At 43.9% G+C, this 17,641-nt stretch overlaps 6 protein-coding genes across 6 annotated transcripts; 3 read left to right on the top strand and 3 right to left on the bottom strand.

Annotated features, from left to right (window-relative positions):
- Positions 1–345: 345 nt before the first annotated feature.
- On the top strand, positions 346–1,441 carry O0I10_000537 (uncharacterized protein; the record flags this gene model as incomplete). Its single annotated transcript, XM_058480646.1, has 2 exons — positions 346–787; positions 846–1,441. 2 exons carry the CDS (start codon positions 346–348, stop codon positions 1,439–1,441), a joined length of 1,038 nt encoding a protein of 345 aa, XP_058348210.1.
- A 1,572-nt stretch (positions 1,442–3,013) lies between these two features.
- On the top strand, positions 3,014–8,237 carry O0I10_000536 (uncharacterized protein; the record flags this gene model as incomplete). Its single annotated transcript, XM_058480645.1, has 8 exons — positions 3,014–3,033; positions 3,154–3,357; positions 3,421–3,518; positions 3,580–3,856; positions 3,916–4,093; positions 4,150–5,268; positions 5,330–5,509; positions 5,565–8,237. The coding sequence occupies 8 exons, from the start codon at positions 3,014–3,016 to the stop codon at positions 8,235–8,237; spliced, it is 4,749 nt and encodes a 1,582-aa protein (XP_058348209.1).
- A 580-nt stretch (positions 8,238–8,817) lies between these two features.
- O0I10_000535 (uncharacterized protein) lies at positions 8,818–9,684 on the top strand (the record flags this gene model as incomplete). The annotated part of the gene is made up of 1 exon (XM_058480644.1): positions 8,818–9,684. The coding sequence occupies one exon, from the start codon at positions 8,818–8,820 to the stop codon at positions 9,682–9,684; it is 867 nt and encodes a 288-aa protein (XP_058348208.1).
- An 85-nt stretch (positions 9,685–9,769) lies between these two features.
- O0I10_000534 (uncharacterized protein) lies at positions 9,770–12,056 on the bottom strand (the record flags this gene model as incomplete). Its single annotated transcript, XM_058480643.1, has 10 exons — positions 9,770–9,879; positions 9,944–10,091; positions 10,166–10,340; positions 10,398–10,747; positions 10,804–10,962; positions 11,029–11,148; positions 11,205–11,603; positions 11,694–11,761; positions 11,830–11,904; positions 11,972–12,056. 10 exons carry the CDS (start codon positions 12,054–12,056, stop codon positions 9,770–9,772), a joined length of 1,689 nt encoding a protein of 562 aa, XP_058348207.1.
- Positions 12,057–12,540: 484 nt separating this feature from the next.
- Positions 12,541–13,470, bottom strand: O0I10_000533 (uncharacterized protein; the record flags this gene model as incomplete). Its single annotated transcript, XM_058480642.1, has 4 exons — positions 12,541–13,048; positions 13,128–13,251; positions 13,320–13,330; positions 13,391–13,470. The coding sequence occupies 4 exons, from the start codon at positions 13,468–13,470 to the stop codon at positions 12,541–12,543; spliced, it is 723 nt and encodes a 240-aa protein (XP_058348206.1).
- Positions 13,471–14,559: 1,089 nt separating this feature from the next.
- O0I10_000532 (uncharacterized protein) lies at positions 14,560–16,046 on the bottom strand (the record flags this gene model as incomplete). Its single annotated transcript, XM_058480641.1, has 10 exons — positions 14,560–14,684; positions 14,746–14,808; positions 14,881–15,018; positions 15,082–15,099; positions 15,169–15,254; positions 15,330–15,417; positions 15,474–15,524; positions 15,592–15,649; positions 15,716–15,818; positions 15,880–16,046. The coding sequence occupies 10 exons, from the start codon at positions 16,044–16,046 to the stop codon at positions 14,560–14,562; spliced, it is 897 nt and encodes a 298-aa protein (XP_058348205.1).
- Between the last annotated feature and the right edge of the window lie 1,595 nt (positions 16,047–17,641).

Here is a 17,641-nt window from a genome sequence, read left to right as displayed (position 1 = left end):
TGAATTAATGGTATTCTACTTGCTCCTATATCCTCACCAAAGGACCAGTGTGTGTGTACCTGATAGTGTTGAAGCGATTCCTTTTCGGGATAAACGCTGACGATAGCATTTACTATTTAGAGTCTTTCACGGGCAAATAATCCCTCCGTCTCCGTAAGCTGATTATCAAGGCTTGGCGGCAGTAGTGGTTGTCAACTCTTTCAAGCATGCAACCAAAGCGATGGAGGGATGAGTTGCTTTCATCATGCTGTTCATCTTGGTGGCGGAGGATGATCCCTTCTCTGCATAAATTTTTTGGTCGTAAGGTGGGGGGTGTGGCTTTCTTCTTGTAATATCATCGTTATCATGGGTCCGCCAAAGAAGAAAAAGCTGGTGCAATCGCTCAATAAGACCCTCAGAAAAGCTGAGAAACGCAATATCCAGAAAGCGAAGCAGGAAAGACGAGAACAACAACTCGCCAAAACCAACAAACAAAAGGTGTACGAACGCAAACCGACATTTGGCGAGGACGATCGGATCTTGTTGATTGGCGAAGGCAACTTTTCATTTGCACGTGCCATTGCAGACCACTATATGCAAAGCAATCCAGCACTGATCACGGCGACATGTCTTGACAGCGAATCAGTTTTATATGAAAAGTATGGAGACGAAGCCAAGGACAACATTGAAGCGTTGCAGGATCTTGGTGTCACTGTATTGTTCGAGGTGGATGGCACGCAATTGGGCAAGCACAAGCTTATCCGGAAGAATCGATATACCAAGATCATATTCAACTTTCCTCATGCAGGTAAAGTACAACATGAGAATGGGATGCATTGTGATGTAATAATAACTCGGATGACTAGGTGCTGGTATCAAGGATCAGGATCATAATGTGCGTGCCAACCAAGCCCTTTTGAACGACTTTTTCGCATCGGCCACACCTCTTCTTTCAATACAAGGCGAGAAGCGTCGGCATCGATCTGGGAATAGCAATGTGCTTGATATGGAACCTGAAAATGATGACGAAGGAGGTGAATTGGCAACAGCAAGTGATGAACCATTACCGGATGGTGAGATCCATGTGACCATTAAGACATGTAAGCCGTACAACTTGTGGGATGTCAAGAGGTTAGCCAAGACTACAGGTGCATTAGCTGTCAAGGCCACGTTACCATTCAACCCGACCTTTTATCCTGGATACGAGCATCGTCGCACTTTGGGTTTCAAGGAGGGTGTCAGCCAAGGCAACAACGCTGAGATTTTAAAATCGGATCCAAAGACATTTGTCATTGTACGCAAAGAAGCCATGGCTCAAGAATTTGAGAGGAGCAAACAGGGCGCCATCAACAAAAAGAAGGAGCTGCAACGACAAGCCTTGCTCAGCAAAAGGAAAAGGAAGCAACGACCACGGAATCAAGATGATGATCACGACGACGACGATGACGATCATGATGATTAGAAGATATCCTCCCCCCTTTTTACACCTTGTTTTATTATGCATCATTCACGCCTATAAAAATGTATTACTATTACTACATCATCATGGCTTGTGCCACCTGCTGTTACGGAAAAGACCCGATGATGGGATCGTGCGATTGTCTTGTTTGTTTCTACTTGAGTAACTATTTGTGTCATTTACCCCATCATGGGTAGAAGAAACAATGGATTCATGATGTTTGGTTACCTTGGTATTATGTTGGATCCCAAATGGAATGATAACAACAACATTGCAGCAGTGGCTAATTAAACGCTGGATGCATGCACATGTGTAAGAGGGAAAAAAAAGGCTGTACATACCTTCGAGACTCGGCCTAGATGCTGCATAGAATCAGCTGATATAGCATCTTGTGCCTCGGTATAATGAACCCATTTGCTTGTTGCTGTTACAGAAGGCTGTCAAGACCTTCTGAATCTCCTGATTTTGCATATAAAAGATGGGGGGAGGGAGGTGAGAGAGAGAGAGAGAGATGATCGGCTAATACCAAGTTTGTCGGCATGCCAACAAGTTGTTATTCGTTATCGGTTACTGAACAAGGTCATCGGGACAACACCCCATATCATTATAGATGCACGTATGTTGCACAGTGTTCTCATTCTTTTATATGTGCATACTTTGTTCGTCATCAACGTGTTGCTACTAACATGACGAGATACAAGGCTCAGCGTAAAGACAGCAGCGGCGGTGGTGGCGGTGGTGGTGGTGGTGCAAAGGAGGAGAAGAGGAATGTGAGGTTGTGGAAAAGCATAGTGTGCAACACCGGAGGATAAGACCGTGTATGTGCGCTTATGTGTGCCACAGATGGAAAAGCACCCGGAACGAGACACACATTCTCAGAGAGAGAGAGAGAGAGTCCGCACTGTCTGCTGTATGTATCTATGCTTCTATTCTCCTTGATACCTGCAGTTGGGCCTTTAAGAAAAGGGGGGGAGGTGGATCATATATAAAGGATTTCAACACAAAGAAGCATCCCAATGATATGTTTTCAAATGAGAAGGCGAATGATGATGACGACGACAACTTTGATGGTCGATGTGCGTTTTGTATTGCAAACAAAGGCACCAGATGATGTGTATGCAGCCAACACATCAATCGTTTGTTGCTATACACCAGATACGTCGACGCACTGTGCACATCATCCTCCCCCTTCTGTTTCATCACTATCACCCAACAACAACAAAATCATGACCCCTCGATACATGAACTTGATCCCAATCATCCACGAAATTGTCAAATGAAACGTGTATCTCATATAACAAGTGTTAATTCAGGGGGAGAAAAAAAGTTGAAATGTAATCATTGTCATTAGTACAGAACGGAAGGGCCGCCGGGCATCACCTGTGTAACAAGCCCGATCCAACCTTGTACACCTTTCCTTGTACTCTTTTGCCTTCTCTCTCGTTTTTCCTCTCTTCTTTTTCCAGTCGCCATCACTTTTATCATTTTTGCTCTCTTTTTTCTTTTATACATTGTTCATTGGGCAATCAACACAACAACTCGTGTAAATAACAACAAGCATAATCAATCACCCCCATGACTTCAACTGCTGTGAGGTGTGTGTGCCTGTGTGTGTGTGTGTGTGTGCCTTGGGTTTGCGGAGACACGGCATAATAAATCATCGCCTCTTGTTCCGACCCGAATCACTCCATTAAACGACATTATCCTTTCTTTAGGGTGGGCTTACGTGCACGGCCTTTGACACAAAAAGAACGACTCAGCAATTGCACCGAATGCGTTTCTTACATTCCCAATGAGCCACAAATCCTCATCGGCACCGACAAGTCTTTCACCTACGATTATGTGTTTGACAGCAACACCGATCAAGCAAGCGTTTACTCGACTGCTGCTCTCCCATTAGTGCAAAAGTTTATGGAAGGGTAAGCGTCGTGTCATACTACATGTGATGATGGCCTTTCTCTTACCTTTGTTCTCCTTTGCAGTTTCAATGCCACCATTCTTGCATATGGGCAAACTGGATCTGGCAAGACATATAGTATGGGCACAGGTCTTGAGCATACCAACAACCCTGATCATGAAGGTATTGTTATCGCTTTTGCTTCATTAGCAACGATAGATGTTAAATCATGTTCTTCTTTTAGGCATTGTCCCGCGTTGTATCGTTGATCTTTTCGACAAGCTTGAATCTCGTGCACAAGAGGAGACCGATTTTAGCTATGAGATTGCTGTATCCTTTTTGGAATTGTACAACGAAGAACTTATCGACCTGTTGAACCCTGCCACCAGTCAAAAGAGGAAAAGCAATGCCAACACTATTGCAAATACGACTGAAGTCACCATTCGTGAAGACATTGCTGGCAATATCTACTGGAGCGGTGTTCGAGAAGAGCCCTGTCAAGATCCTGAAGAAGTCCTTGGGTAAATTAAATGCACACAACCATTAGCATTATCTTGCCATTATTGATCATAGCTTTTAGATTCCTTGCCAAAGGTTCCTTATGCCGTACCACGGGCTCCACTGATATGAATACGGTGTCTTCAAGATCACATGCCATCTTCTCGGTGATATTGAAGCAGAATCAACCTGATCAAGATGGCTCCACCAAGTCATTGACAAGCAAGTTCCATTTTGTCGATCTTGCAGGTTCAGAGCGTGTAAGTTGAACACCCAACACTTTTGACTTTTATTCACTCGTCGACTTTTATGATAGTTGAAGCGCACCAATGCACAAGGTGATCGAGCCAAGGAAGGCATTGCTATCAACTCTGGTCTTTTGGCTTTGGGCAATGTGATCTCTGCTCTTGGTGATGAATCAAGGCGTTCTGCTCATGTTCCTTATCGCGACTCCAAATTGACACGTTTGCTGCAAGATTCATTGGGTGGCAACAGTCAAACCTTGATGCTTGCATGTGTATCCCCTGCTGATTCCAATTTTATGGAGACATTGAACACGCTCAAATACGCCAATCGTGCACGCAATATCAAGAATAGAGTCACCATCAACCAAGATTTTGCTGGCAACTCAATTGAGATCAATCAACTACGCTCCTTGGTGGCACGTTTACGCATGGAGATTACAGCACTACGGGCAGAAAAAACGGGAGACAGCTTTGCTGATAGCATTCAACGTGACGACCATACGATTGCTTTGAAGAAAGAGAACGCTCGATTGCGAGAACGTATCGATGATTTGAGTGCCAATTTGATCCAAGCAACAAGTGAGCGTGACACCCTTATTATGGAGCGTGAATTGGATGAATTTGTTACATCACCTCAACAAGAGCATGGCAACGGTGATGGTTCCCATGACAACGCCACACCCTCTACTAAGGGCAACGTTCATCCTATCATTGCACAATATCAAAAGACGATTCAAGATCTCAACAATGAGCTTGCCGATACCCGTGATCGTTTATCCTTCCTCGAAGCCATGAAACCCGCCATGGATATAGCACGGGCCAACTTTTCAGGCACAACAACCACCACAACCACTGCATCGCGTCGACCACGTAAGAATCCAAGTGCATCTACCAGTCAACGAAGAAAACGTCATCATCGACGACGTCGTGGTGGTGCCAACAATGGTCGAATGAATCCCAGCACAAGTCTCACCACTTCCAACAGCAATGGTACTCGCTCGGCACGATCACGACACCACAAGCTCAAAGCTACCGCTTCACATGCCACCAACAAGTTCCAAGACCTTGAAGAGGATGAAGGCTTTGTCAATGATGTCCAAGATGAGAACATTCGTCAAGAAGTACGTGATAGCATCGCCAAAGCACGTGATGAAATCAAAAAGGGCATGCAAGTGCTTGAATTGATTAAGGTATGTGTATTCATTGTTTTGTTCATTATGCAAGATTGCTCATTTCATTGTTGTATAATAGCCATTGGATGACACAGCCAAGGCCTGGGAAGAAGAGCTCAAGATGTTTGAAGATGAAGAACATCGTCTCAACATGGAACGTCAATCATCAGACGAAGGACATTATTCAGCTGCACCATCCCCAGTCAATGACAATGGTGAAGATGACGATGATTATCTTTTGCAAGAGCTTGAACATTTGGTATGTAGCTACGCTGACTATACATGCTGATGTATTAACGACATTTCTTGATTAGGCTGTGCCTACATGGGAAGATCCCGTAAAGCTCAATCAGAAGCAAGAGTGTGATGGCAAATCAGAGACTACGACTACTGAGCAATCCATTGACAGCAAATCCAGCGCGTTTGAACAATTACAACAGCAAGTGGATAAGAGCAATCCCCAAATGGCACGAATGCTACACCAAATTCAATCTGATATCAAGGTCAAGCAAGAACTCGTATCGCATTTAGAGAAATCAGAGACTGAATATGCATTCATGAGACGCAAGTTTGATGACAAGATCGCTTATTTCCAATCACAACTTGCCGAATTGCAACGTGAACGAGATGAAGCATTGGATCGTACAAAGTCTCGATTCAGCACCAATAAATCCAACAAGGCTGATGTTGCATTACAACAACGAGAGAAGCAGCAATTGATTGATATTCGTCATGCATACGAGGCCAAGATGAAGCACTTGTTGTGTGAGATTCAAGATTTACGTCGAAAGTATTCCCAAATGACATCGACTATGCAAGCAACTCGCAACCAGAACGAGACATTGCTGAGATCCTTGCGTGCCAATGTTGAGACATTGCAAGTGGAGAAGAAGCGTATGGTGAAACGTATGAAAGCTGAAGCCGAACGTGTGCGAGAACAAATGTCTACTCAAGAACGACGTATTCATCAACTTCAACGTCTTCAAGCTGAAGCAAACATGGCCAAGCAGCGATTGGAACGTGAGCATGAGAACCAAAAGCTGATCCTCAAGAAACGTAGCGAGGAGATCATGGTGAATCAAGCTCAGCTTAAGCAACTTGTCAATGTCTTGAAAAAGGCGGTGCGTGAAGGTGGCGTGCTTGACGAGCGACTGTTGGGTCGTGTGTCACATATTGTCGGTGGTAGCTTTGCTATTGTTGCTCGTCGTGGTGGATTTGGTTACAGCAACAACAACAATGGCCGACGTCGTGGTGCTAAACGGGTAAATCCAATTCCTGTACAAGTACGTGCCACCCGCAAAAAGGAGCTTTTGGACAAGGCGTTGGGCCAATTCATCCAAGGCAAGCAAGCGGTTGCTGAGATGGAGCAATTACTTGTACGTCGTGAGCGTTTGGCTACTGAAAAGGTGGAATTGCTTGAAGAGCGCAAGCAGATTTATATGGCCGAGAAGGAGAATGCTGATACCACGGGAGAACCTATGGACACAATGGCGATTGAATTGATGGATGAGCGCATTGATCTAATGTCAGCAGAGATTTCATATCTATCGGCTCGGATTCGGGCTTTGCAATCTGAAGCAGCGGGTGATGATATAGGACAATCCGATGAGAACAATAACAACCATGGTGGTGGTACAACAACCTCGCGTGTTGAGAAACATGTCACTTTTGCCGACGAGATTATCACCGATCCACAGCCAACAGATGAATGGGCCGACATGGATGCGTTTGAAGAACATTACAATGTACCCAGCAACGCCGCACCTGAAGTTGCTTACGATGTCACAGTGAAACTACTAAAGTCTTTGGAAACGGATGAATGCCGACGTATCACTGAAGCACTTGTGGATGATATTATGAGTCTCAGGATGAATGAATGCAATCGACAATCCATGCAACAGAATTTGGAAAAGACGGTGATGGACTTGAGACGCACATTGATTGTCATGAAGAGAGCTGCCATAGCAACGACGGTAGAAAATGAACGACGTATCCGAAAGTTAGAAGAACTCAGAGATGGCGGCGTCATTGACAGATCCAAGTCACCCATTGATGTCAAAATTGAGGAATACATTAATGGAGGCAACACAATTTTCGACAAGATTTATGAAGATGGCATACGAGGATTGATCAACACAACCCCTGAGCCTGGAATGGAAGATGATGATGATTTTATCATGAACAGCAATAGCAGCAGTGGTGGTGGTGCTGATGTTGTGACAGGAGGAACTTCGTCTGGATCTTCGGTTGTTTCTTCTGGTACCTTATCATCAAGCGGTGGTAGTAGTGGTAGTAGCCATGGCAACAGCAGCAGCGGAGGTGAACGAGGATCTCCAAAACCACCTAAATCGCTTAGGGTGAACAAGACACCAGTGCCTGGAGGAGGACAACGAGAAACAACACCATCACCGGATCGATTTTACAACATGATTCAAAAGCGTTTATCTTGGCAACAGCAAAGAACGGGTGGATCTGAATCACCAGTGCCAATCACAATGATTAGCCCTGCTGAATTTGCACGCTATACCGCTGATCGAGACTCATCGACATCATCGATTCGAAGCAATCATCTCCGACGATCGTCAATCCAATCAGATTTTTCTTCTTCTTTGAATTCCTGGAACAACACGTCGTCATCCAGCAGCCTTCATCGTAAACCTCGCCATCGTGCTTCTCTACGTGAACTAAGCCAAGAAGGGTTGTTTGAACAATACCCACCGCCACTCCCGCCATCATCACCGCTCGCTAATTATTCAACACAGACACGCCAACAATATCGACGTCAAACTGTACCAATGGTGGAACATCGATCCATGACTCCCAATAGTAGTGGTAACGTTTTTGATCGACTTGCTCAAACACCTACTCGTGCTTCCCGCGCAAAAATGTCCTCCCAACGCCATAGCAGCGGCAGCTTTGAAGAATTACGACAACGATGGGATAGCATACAACAAGAACGAGTTGATAGCCCTGCAGCTGTATATTGATTGAAATGAATGATATACCCATCCATTCATCATCACCACCATCACCCATTATATATAATATATATATACATATTCCCTTTTTTTCTGTAAATTAGAATAGTATATCATAAGGTTGTGTTGTAACATTTGTCTTAGTTCCCCGCTTGCCTTAAAGTGAAACAAATTCAACGTGGCTTTCGTGCCTGATTCCCAGGGGCTGGTTAATTTGTGTCGAACTAAAAAGGATATGCACAAATCATGTGGTACACACACACAGCTGCCGTGCACTGACATGTTGTCAATCATCACCATTTATCTTCATTGCTAACCAATGTGACACACAATAGTTGAACAACGAACGTTTTACCATTGACATACACTACTTTAGATGGGTTTCGGGAGGAGAAAGTGAAATCACGGGTCACCATCAGGTACCCTGCTCATGCTCAGAAGATGATCTGAAACAACCGACAAATTAGAAGATCTTCGTACTAAGGTCTGGAAGCGATCAACATATATAAAAGTAGAGGGTCCAAAAGTCGTGTCGATAATTTTATTATCATTCCACATTTCTCTTATTTTTCATTCCATTCATTTCAACATGTTGCTGCTGGTCCAGCTTTATATTTTTGCTTTTGCTGCTCTCGTCACTGCTCTTCCTGCTGCCAAACGCGGTGGTGGTGGTAGTGTATACGGCATCACGTACACCGGCAAATCAGCTGATGGCGCTTGTCACTCTTCCGACCAAGTATCTCAAATGGTGAAACGCTTCCAAAAGAACGGCATTCAACGTATTCGCACTTATTCGCAAGAATGTGATATTCTTCCCAATTTGCTCAAGGCCATCCAAAACACTGACATGCAGGTCGTGGCAGCTGCTTGGATTGATGGTTCTGGCAAGGACGAAAAGGAAATCAGCTCGCTCGTCAACAATCTCAAGAATGCCAATAGCGACCAAATTGCCGGTGTTGCTATTGGTAACGAGTGTGTCCAAGGCGGTCTTATGAGCGCATCCGATGTTGCTAGCAAGATTAAGGAAGTCAAGGGCAAGCTCGGTGGCAAGTTCAAGGTTGGCACTGTTGACACTCCTACTGGTTTCCAAGGTGACATGATGGATGCTTCCGATATCGTCTTTGTCAACATTCATCCATTCTTTGGTGCTGTGACCGCTGATGATGCCGTTGACAATCTCAACCAACAACTCGGCAGCTTCAAGGGCAAGGCTGGTGGCAAGGATGTCATTGTCGGTGAAGTAGGCTGGCCCTCTTCAGGTGATACCAATGGCAAGGCTGTTCCTAGCACCGCTAATCTTGCCAAGGTGTACAATGCTCTCAAGAGCTCAAGCATCAAGTACTACTTTTTCGAAGCTCAAGATTCCAACTGGAAGAATGGCGGCCAATTCAACGTTGAACCTCACTGGGGCCTTATCGATGCTAATGGCAAATCAAAGATTTCAGAGTTTCAATAAATTACAGTGATTGCTGGTCAACACTAAATATAATGTTTATTGTCTTCTCTTGTGTATCATTATGTATATGTGTAGTATGCTTTGTTTACATCTTCCATCGGGGATCACCTCGTCGTTTTTCCGTTTCTCGTATCTCAAACATGATTTGCACTGCGATAAATAAACATACGGTCACCGCGACAAGGTACATTAATCCTAAAATGATTCATGGCTATTAGTATAGTGCCCTTAGCGACGTTTCCAATCGTTGCTCCCTTACCATCCACCGTTCCGAAAATGTGTGTCAGCATATCCACCATTCCATCAACGCCAACACAAAATCCGACAAGATTGGCAATCATCATCATGAGGATATTGGCAACAGCGCCGAGACCACACACGAACCGGTAGTATGGTTTTTGTCCAAACTAAAGAAAAAAAAGGCCACCCCGTCAATGACCATTGTCACGATTCATCCTCATCCTCTTCGTATATAGCTTACCTTTTTGTAGGTAAATAAGCTTGAAGCAATGATCTCGGGCAACAGGAATAAACAAATCAACCATCCCCATGCCAACAACTTGAGCTCAATATCATGCCACAAAGCAACAAACGTGAATACCGGCCACATGTTGTACATGAAATACTTGGATCCTCCCAATGGGATAAAGATGTATCTGTTACACACACACAATTAGTGGATCATTTTGCTGGATATCCCTTTCTTAGCGTACCTCACAGTCCATCGGTTGAATGTACGATGCCAACTCTTCCAAAATCGCTGTGCCGAAAAGTTGTTGCTCATACATCGAACCATGTTTTCTTCGGTAAAGATGCCATCAGCCAAACTCCACAATCGGAAGAAACGCCAAGGGATCAATAGCTTCATCCAAATAATGACAAGGTTGAAGTAGCCAATCATGCTCAACTGCAAAGGTGTATCACCATCCCATGCCTTAGCCTTGCTTATAGCGACCACATATAAGTAATGTAGCGTGAGCTCCATGACAAGGATGACTGAAGCTAATCGGATAGCGTAGGTAATAACGAAACGACGAGTGATTTTGGTAGATGGATATCTGATCTAATCAACGCATGTAAATTTAAACCATTGTTTTGGATATGCCTTGTCAATGTTACCTGGGAGATGAAATCATTGAATGTGATGATAGGGCCGCAAAGATAAAGTGGTGGATATAGAACGTATGCAATGAAGTTGGTATAGTTGTAATCGGATGCGAAACATGGCATGGTAATGCGATCCTTGTCACTGATAGGGCCACCCACTCGATCATCCTTCTTTTTCTTTGTTCATTAGTCAAAGGTTCATCTTTGAGCCGCAACGTACTATTCAACGATACACACCTCATATTGATCCCGTGGTTTCTTTACTTGCCAATAATAATCCATATTGAAGGACACAAGCCGCAGCATCACAAAGTTGAAAAGGATATGCCATCTTGGTTGTACTCCATTGTAGTCATCCTTTGAACATCACGTGTCAATATCGATCGATGCATCCAAGAATTCTTTCCACTCACCATCCATGCAAAGCTGGGGCCCAATAAGGAAGCAAATTCATAGCCATGATACCATTCATTCAGAAACAAGATGGCGAGATTGAATGTCCAAGATAGAATAGGATTCAGCATGGATCCACCCGTGTATCGACCAATTGCATAGCTGACGGTGATGATGAACAAGATTTTCAATGCGCTGGTGCCGTGGAATGCACAAAGGACAATGATTGCTGATACGAAAAAGAAATAGATGCGATGAAGAGGTTGATGCGCTTGTTTGACGGGTAGATTGGTTCCTGCTGATGACGATGGCATGACGTATATTCGGTATAAATGACTCAGGCACAGGTATCCCACCATGAGGGCAAAGAGACGCGGTATGTTGTCGCGAAAGGTGGCATATTGAGCATCACTGTTATCCTATACACAAAACATACATCCCAATTGAGCTCCCATACAAATACAGGTTTGATCCAGCTTCAACCCCTTGACGCCCATAATGATACTAACCACTTTCCGATTGGGAATCCAGCCCTCGGATAGCAAGTCTTTGTATTCTTCATAGTGTGGATCGTCCTCTTTGAAATAACAATATCAGCCTTTGCAATGACACTCGCTAGATCCCTCCATCGTAGTGATCCCCTACCTGTACTTAAGCGATAGGTGACATAGAACATGTACGGTACCACAATAGTAAAGCAGACATAATAAAAGTAGAACTCTATATATACACATCCTGATGTGAATGGACTGACCAATGCAAGAGTAGTTGAAGGAATGGGGAATACCTCGAGTATGCCAACGTGGAGGACTTGTGTCTGGTAGCGATTTCGTTCGTTTCTCGTCCTGATGTACAGCGCGTGTCTCGTCCATGGTTACTGCAACCAGAGAAAGAGCCACTGGTCATTGCATGTCCGAAATTGGATCATTTTAGTGCCACAAAAATCAATGATCCAACCCCCTACTTCTCCTCACCCTATCATATGATAGGCTCGAATTGACAACATGATGTGACAATATGCTTTATGCCTTAATTCACCGTCACCGAAGTAGATGTTATGGCGTACATCATTGCATGTCTTCGTATCAAATGATAACTCGTTTCGTATCCTTGGATCCTGATGGAATAGCTGCCCTTTTTTTTGCCAAAGACACGTCCACAGGCTGTCATGGGGACGAATGGCTTATCCCATCGACGAAGGAACAACCCAACTTTTCCTCTGGTGAAGATGCTCGCTCTCATTTTATCATAATCATAGCTTGAACCCCCTCCTCTTGTTGTTGTTGTAGTATCAAGTGATTTGGTTTATTGATTAAAGATGATATACATGACCTTGTTGTCTGCTAATAGTAGTACTTAAGAAGACTCGGCAGCGTTGGCATCCTTGGTATGTCCATACATGACCTTCATCCTGTCAAAGAAGTTAACGTCAGAATTGATCATCTGCTTGAATGAATCAGTGCTGTTGACGCTAGGATAAGGTTCACTTGGCACAGGCTTATCCAAGAACTTGCACATTCTCTCCCAGCCTTCACCGAGCTCCATGATCAATAAGCGATCGCTGGGGATGTTCTTCTTGACCCATTCGTTATGAGCGTTGTATAATCCCTTGATGCGTTCCTCATCCAAAAAGCGGTCAAGGTCATCAAATGCACCATCGAGAACAATAGTACGGATCATTTCAAGCTGATTCTTGATATCCTCAGGCAAGTCATCAGGTTGATCTTCCTTCTTGGTCTTGTGTTGCACCTGCCAAATGGTGTTCTTGACGGATTTGTACCAGCTTTCAGCATCTCGAATAGTCAAGATGAACTTGGCATCAGGGTATTCAACCATCAATCGATCAATAAAAGTAACGGTAGGCCTAGAAGCAGCAAGGGGGAACAGTTGACACATGTCAATGTGTGCATGAAATTTATAGCTCAGCTATACACATCACGTACCAATCGACGGCAGCATCAAATCCTTCATAGATCGTATCCCAATCAACAGGCTTCTCAGGGTGCTTGAAAGCTTCAGTGAACTTTTCTGGGTGACGTCCGGGAGCGAACATTTCACGCATGTGGTCTTGCAATTACAAAGTAGTGAGTCCAATGGTCAGCATTACGGCACTCTAACCCCCACAAAATACATACGACACTTGTAGCTGCGGACATAATAGTATTAGCTGTTTGTTCAAATGACATGTCGACAATAAGATACATACCCAAGCATGTTCAATGCTGTACGAAGACTATCTGTACCAGTGCGTCCATAGCCTGCGCCGATTACTTTAAGAGGAGCCATTGTTTTAAGATGATGTTGTTGTGTTGTATCGGCTGTCCTTGATTTGCGAGCCGCTTTATATAACCCCAGCCTATTATCGGCCACGGACAAATTCGTGCCGTTTTACCCGAGATCCAAGTCAACTTGCTCTAACGGCTTATATCATCTGACACTTCTTTACAGTGCCCTTATGGCTCATTGTTATATCCCATACTTGTGGATCCATCCTTTTCAAAATCAACAATAAACCTTAAACTCTCTTAAAGTAGCTGTGAACAGCATACAACAAATATTTGGGTGTCAATTCGAGAACGAACATGAGAACACTAATCACTTATTAAGCGTGTGATGTGACACGACCTTGTATCTCCTTGACTGGGTTGCGCCATAATGCGCAAATCCTTCGGTGTAACCATCGATCGCTCAATTTGTTGGATGCGCAGCCTTCAACACCTTGGAGTATTCCTAGCACCCTTGCAAACAGTCAACTCATATGGCTGTATGATAAGCACTTTAAGGTAGCCAAACGCTGCTGGAGAACATCGAGACACAAAGGAGTGCGGGGATTAGCGGTGAAAACCTTAATATCAACACGCCTAGTGGGGTCTGGTGTCTAGTGTGGAAATCCTTCCGAGGTCTATATTCTTCTTTTCTTCCCATGATTACCCTCTTTCTCGTAAGCAATACCTTCTATGTATTCACTTCAAGTAGTGACAACGTAGTCTTTTCTCCGATAACGCTTCTTTGTTCAAACATGAATGTGATGAAAAAAGACAATGAAAAGTAGCCCATGGAAGGGGCTGAGTAAAAAAGTGGCATATGATATTGATCGCTTCTTGATGCTTGCGGTCAGCTGCTTGGTAAAGGAAGAGCTTCCCGAACTTCTCTCTTTTTCATCCGCTCCTTATTATCATTGGACAGCCACGTACACAATGTTGCAGTACATAGTATTTCCATGGTTATGCAAAGGGCTGTTGATTAGACAGCTAGCTGGCACTTACAAGGGATGTTGATCGGATAAAATGTCCCATTTTTGTCTCACACGACTCTACAATGCCACTGCACGTGTGCAATTGTACGCATATACACGTAACAACTTGATTTTATTTGTTAATTGCTACCATATTCTTGATCATAGGCCTCGATTGATGCAGCCAATTGTGCCTTGAGGAATTCAGGATAAGCTTCCTCGTATTCTTTCCTTGCTTTTCGAGCTTCGGGAGTGTCAGCCTCGGCTAAAAGAGACATGATTACTTGGTTAGTGATATACAATAAACTTGGCTGTAACACACTTACGCAGAGATTCGGTAAATTCATGGGGGCGGATAACATCACCAGGGAGTGCAAAAAGTACTTGAGCTGTAAAAAGTGTGAGCGACAGTAACTTGGGTCACGTAGACGAGCTTCTCCACTCTTCAAAGCACTACGTACCGTTACGAGTCTCATCCTCCATCAATGTCAACACCGCCTTTACCACAGTATCCACATTTACACGAGGGAGCTTTGAAATCAATTTCAATTGTGGGTATTGCTCGGCTAATTCTGGGGAGAACTTGATAATGTCGGTATCTAATAGTGCAGAGATGATCAATACATGAATGATGATTTCTTTTCGACATTTTGATCCTTTACCTGCATAATAAGGGCACACTAAGAAGGAGATGAATTTGAATCAGCATGCCGCAATCATCACGATATAACAATAAAAGCGTATCCTACCAGCGTTGACGCGCACATTGCACACTTTGGGAAGCATGTAAAGACTTCTCGTCCATCCAACCACAGCATGTTTTGATGCCACATAGCTGCATGTAAAGCTGACCACATTTCATCCATGTAAGCCATATGATGAACCCAAGATCATGATCCCTTTCACTTACGCCTCAGGATAAATGCCGTAAAAGGATGCCGTATTGACAATGGTTCCGCCACCACGCTTGGCCATATGGACCAGAGCTATCTTGGTTCCTGTAAGAAGCACCATTAGTGATATTGCTTGAAACACTATTAGCATTCCTTCGTACCTTTCATAACGGCTGTAGTATTGATATCCATGATCCGCTCGTCCGCTTCATCTAGGTATCACGTGAATTTTAACATGACGTTGTTGTCGCAGGATGATGCCTACTATGTGATACGTACCATCAAAGGGGGCAAAGAGCGGATTACTTTGACCGATACCAGCGTTCAAGAAAGCAATCTAATATCACATGTCACATGTTAAAATGGATACCATGATGTATGAAATCGCTACGAGTTCACTTACATCGACACCACCAAATTCTTTCTCTGCCAACTTAAACATGGCGGCATTGTCCTTGTACTTGGTCGCATCAGTACGGATGAAAGCTGCTACTTTGGCGTTGGCCCTAATATGAGCATGGGTTAGCATGGATTGAAATGCCAAGAATACAATGAAAAATGCATTACTTTGTGTTGAGCTCCTGGGCTGTTGCCTCGCCTTCAGCTTGGAGTACATCGCCCAACACCACCTTGGCACCTTGTTCGACAAGTGCAGTAGCAACGGCCTTTCCGATTCCTCTGCTTCCGCCTGTGATAACAGCGACACGGTTTTCAAATTGTTTTGTATTGGTCATTTCGGAGTAAAAGTGGGAAGCAAATGTGAGTCGACGAAGGCTGATGCCATCTTGGCTTTTATATTAACTTACCTTCCTGCTGTGTAACAACGCCAACCTTTATCGGCTTAATTCTCAGGCTCAGTATTACCGATGACTGTTAGCATTTTCGCTTAGTATTGCCGTTTCCGCCTTTGTGTTCGTTGAGACGACTTACCAGATCCAGGAATCCTTTCAAGGCGTTGCTTGTTTTGATTGTAAGCAAATACTGCAGAAGATGACACTTGCAAGTACTACCTTTGACATTAACATAAGCTCTACCAATCCTATCCTGCGTACATTCGATTGTTACCTTTTATATTGCCCATATCATCACTTTTCTTTCCAATACGGATGAACCTTGTGTAAGATACCCATGGTAGTTCCTGTTCATTGAGAATGGAAGGAAGGCTTGAAGAGAAAGCAAAGCCATCTGAGAAATGTAAAGGAGAATGAAAAACTGTCATTTCGGGAAGAACAGCCCTGGTTTGAAACTTACAAGGCTCATGCATGATGCTGGTCTTTAACCGCTTTCTTTGTCTTTGATAACAGCGAACAAACGAGAACTCTCCTGAAGGAACAAAGAAATGAGAAGGTGACAATCGAGTACATGGCTTATACTGCAACTTAAACTTACATTGAGCAGCATCGCCTCTCATCGACTCTATCCAATGGACATCAAGGGAACCATGCAGCAGTTGTGTTCATGAAGAATCCGGTGTATCGTTCACTGATATTGATGGGCGTTCAATGACTTGGAAGAATGACGTGTGTGAAGGGAGCACCAACTACACCAACAAGCACCAGCAATAGGAGCAACGTGATCACCGTTATTATGAAGGCGGTGAAAGCATTGGATGATGTGGACAAGCTATCTCTCTCTAGCACATGTTCTTTTCGTCTTGGATGCCATGGATGGGACACTCTGATTACGAGACACAAGTGAAGACGACACGTTCAAGTATATTGATAAGAGGACTATGACATTGGGACAAAAGGTATGGGTGATGATGGTTGTATCATTACTTTTGATTAACACATTGCGCATCAGCTCTTTCGACATGTCAGTATCAACCCTCTTGATCCATCAACTTCCATTCTTATGCACTTTATGGGACGCACACTGTACCAGGCAACTGGCGGTATCCAACATTGATACGACCATGGCAACAAACCTTGTCGACTTAAAGCGTCACTGCGAAACATGTGCTACGACCATGATCAGCTATGTCGATAACAACAACGATGGCTTTAGATGATTGATCAATACGTCTCCAAGGATACCATTCATCTGTATCATCATTGCAGTCGGCTCGGCTGTGGGTGTATACAACAACATGAGTCGAAGGATCATATGGGTAATAAGCTGCCAAAAGAAGATGCGTACGATTGACACCAATTGGGCAGCACAACAACAGGCTCACCAGACGCACATTGTTATGGGGTTCTTTCTGGTATCTTGGTTACTGATAATCGATAATGGTATAGTATTTCTTGGAATATGGGTCAAAAGACGTAAATTCATTATACCCTACTAGGTTGCAATTCCCCAAAAAAGAAAGAGAACAGCACCATCG

This window comes from Lichtheimia ornata (assembly GCF_029851405.1).
Source record: "Lichtheimia ornata isolate CBS 291.66 chromosome Unknown scaffold00002, whole genome shotgun sequence".
NCBI lineage: Eukaryota > Fungi > Mucoromycota > Mucoromycetes > Mucorales > Lichtheimiaceae > Lichtheimia > Lichtheimia ornata.
The sequence above is the reverse complement of the archived record's forward strand: the minus strand, read 5'-3'. Positions and strand labels throughout refer to the sequence as shown.